At 35.7% G+C, this 2,011-nt stretch overlaps 1 protein-coding gene across 1 annotated transcript; it reads left to right on the top strand.

Annotated features, from left to right (window-relative positions):
- The first annotated feature begins 1,022 nt into the window (after positions 1-1,022).
- Positions 1,023-2,011, top strand: LOC112169522 (acyl-acyl carrier protein thioesterase ATL3, chloroplastic). Its single transcript, XM_024306566.1, has 4 exons — positions 1,023-1,122; positions 1,407-1,515; positions 1,710-1,803; positions 1,904-2,011. The coding sequence occupies exons 1-4, from the start codon at positions 1,023-1,025 to the stop codon at positions 2,009-2,011; spliced, it is 411 nt and encodes a 136-aa protein (XP_024162334.1).

The raw sequence follows: 2,011 nt of genomic DNA, 5'->3' as shown, positions 1-2,011 counted from the left end.
TATGTGAAATATTTCACATAAAGGCATTAGGTTTTCTAATTTAGGAATTTTAGTGGAAATTTGTCTCGAAATGATATGGTAATTTCTGAGATATAAACTTAAGGGGAAGAAGAAGAAGAAGAAAAAGATTGAAACAGAAAAACATGGTGTTTGAATCTGGGTTTGTTGTAGTTGATGAGTTTGAATAGTGAGTCAAAAAGAGATAACAAGCTGCATATCAATCTCTTTCCTCCCCTATACTTAACGGTGTTAAGTTAAGGAGTTTTAATTTGAATAAAAAAGACACATGTCAAAATTTGGTTGGGCATCACACGACTGACATGGTGTGACGGGAGTATAGAAAAATTTCTCGTGAAGCCCATATTACTTTATCATGGTATCAGAGTGGGTTATCACACATGTGCATGCCTTACAGCCACACCGGCTTCACGTCATCCAAAGTTGTTTACGTGTATCACTTGAAAAGTCACCACACGTGCGGGGGCATGTTAAGAATATATAGATCCCAAATGGGAAAAAAATGACATTGTCTATGAGTTTATAAGAATTTGAGCCACTTCATCAATTACCGATTAGTTTTGGATGTGAACCTTAAATTACTTTATCAAATATATACAACCCTCAATGAATATTCTGTGAAAAATCCGGAAAATGTACATATGATGGACAAAGTGCGTAATTCATTTATACTAAAAAGTTCTGTTATTTGGATTTAAGTGCTTGCGCCATTGTTAAAGTCATAATTTTTGCATGGTGGGTTTTGTTATACCTTTCTTTTCATCTTAATTCGTGCATTTTGGTGACTAAATTAAACATATTATCTACGTTTAAGAATTGGACATTGTTGAATCTAGCATTTGCTTAATTCGTGCATCTTGGTGACTAAAAGATATCATTTGTTTAACCTTCTATCTAACATAGTTTTGTTGATTGTCTGATCAAAATTGTGTAATGTGCCTAGGCATGTTATATGTTAACTTCTAAGTTATAATAAAAGTTTTCACCTTTCTGAACCTTGCAGAATGAGCGGTTTTTATGATGTTGAGCTTAAAGTACGACACTATGAGCTTGATCAGTATAGCGTAGTTAACAATGCTGTCTTTGCAAATTATTGCCAGCACGGTGAGACCTCTATATTCATTCATATCAGAACTAGTTATAAATTCTATATTTTGAAAGGCTTTTCTTTAATATCAACACAGTTTTGCTTACATGCTTGCTTAATTTGGTGGCCAAATCGGCAAACCTAAATCAAGGCATCAAGGGTGTTGATTTTCTCATGGGAAATGAATCCATGGCGTAACACATGGCCTTTAAATTGATCAGCAGTAATAGATCACATCTTTGTATATCTTTACCCCTTATGTGATTATAGATTGACATTCGTGCTTCAACATTTTTATCAGCTCTTAAGGAACTTTTTGAAAGGGTTGGCCTAAAACCAGATGCAGTTGCCCAAACCGGTGAAGCATTTGCGTTGTCAACATCGTCTATGAAATTCATTGCACCTCTAAAGTTATGTATTTCATTCGAATCTCTCAAGTCATTTTCTGTTAATATTGCAATTCAGTAAACGTATGTCACCGCACAATGTAAATGTTCACCTTCTTTTTTCTCCATTGTTCTACTATAGTATGCATGCTTGTATGTGTGCACTGTGATATTGTGAAAACTCATTCTTGCTTCTTTTACATGATTTGCAAATAGAGTGGAGACGAGTTTGTCATAAAGGTCAGGATGACTAATTCCTCAGGCACTCGCCTGTACTTTGAGCACTTCATTTTCAAGCTGCCAAATCTGGAGGTCTTCCATAATATCACTCTCTACTCTTATTTACAATCACCTTTGAATATTCCTTTGACGCGCCGAGTAACTTTCTAATCATGGCATGATTTCTAAACAGCCAATCTTGGAAGCAACAGCCACAGTAGTGTGGCTTGATCAGGACTATCGCCCTGTCCGTATTCCATCGGAGGTGATATCTAAATTTGTCCAGTTTCGTCGCCATTAG

Source organism: Rosa chinensis, chromosome 6, assembly GCF_002994745.2.
Source record: "Rosa chinensis cultivar Old Blush chromosome 6, RchiOBHm-V2, whole genome shotgun sequence".
Taxonomy (NCBI): Eukaryota; Viridiplantae; Streptophyta; class Magnoliopsida; order Rosales; family Rosaceae; genus Rosa; species Rosa chinensis.
Note: the sequence above shows the minus strand (reverse complement) of the source record. Positions and strands in the feature narration are given on the sequence as shown.

What these genes read in the sequence shown, in the direction of transcription:
- LOC112169522 (XM_024306566.1), top strand. Translation starts at nt 1,023, where the DNA reads ATGAGCGGTTTTTATGATGTTGAGCTTAAAGTACGACACTATGAGCTT. An exon ending in TGCAAATTATTGCCAGCACG is followed by an intron (nt 1,123 to 1,406) that starts GTGAGACCTCTA and finishes CATTTTTATCAG; the next exon opens with CTCTTAAGGAACTTTTTGAA. An exon ending in TCAAGCTGCCAAATCTGGAG is followed by an intron (nt 1,804 to 1,903) that starts GTCTTCCATAAT and finishes ATTTCTAAACAG; the next exon opens with CCAATCTTGGAAGCAACAGC.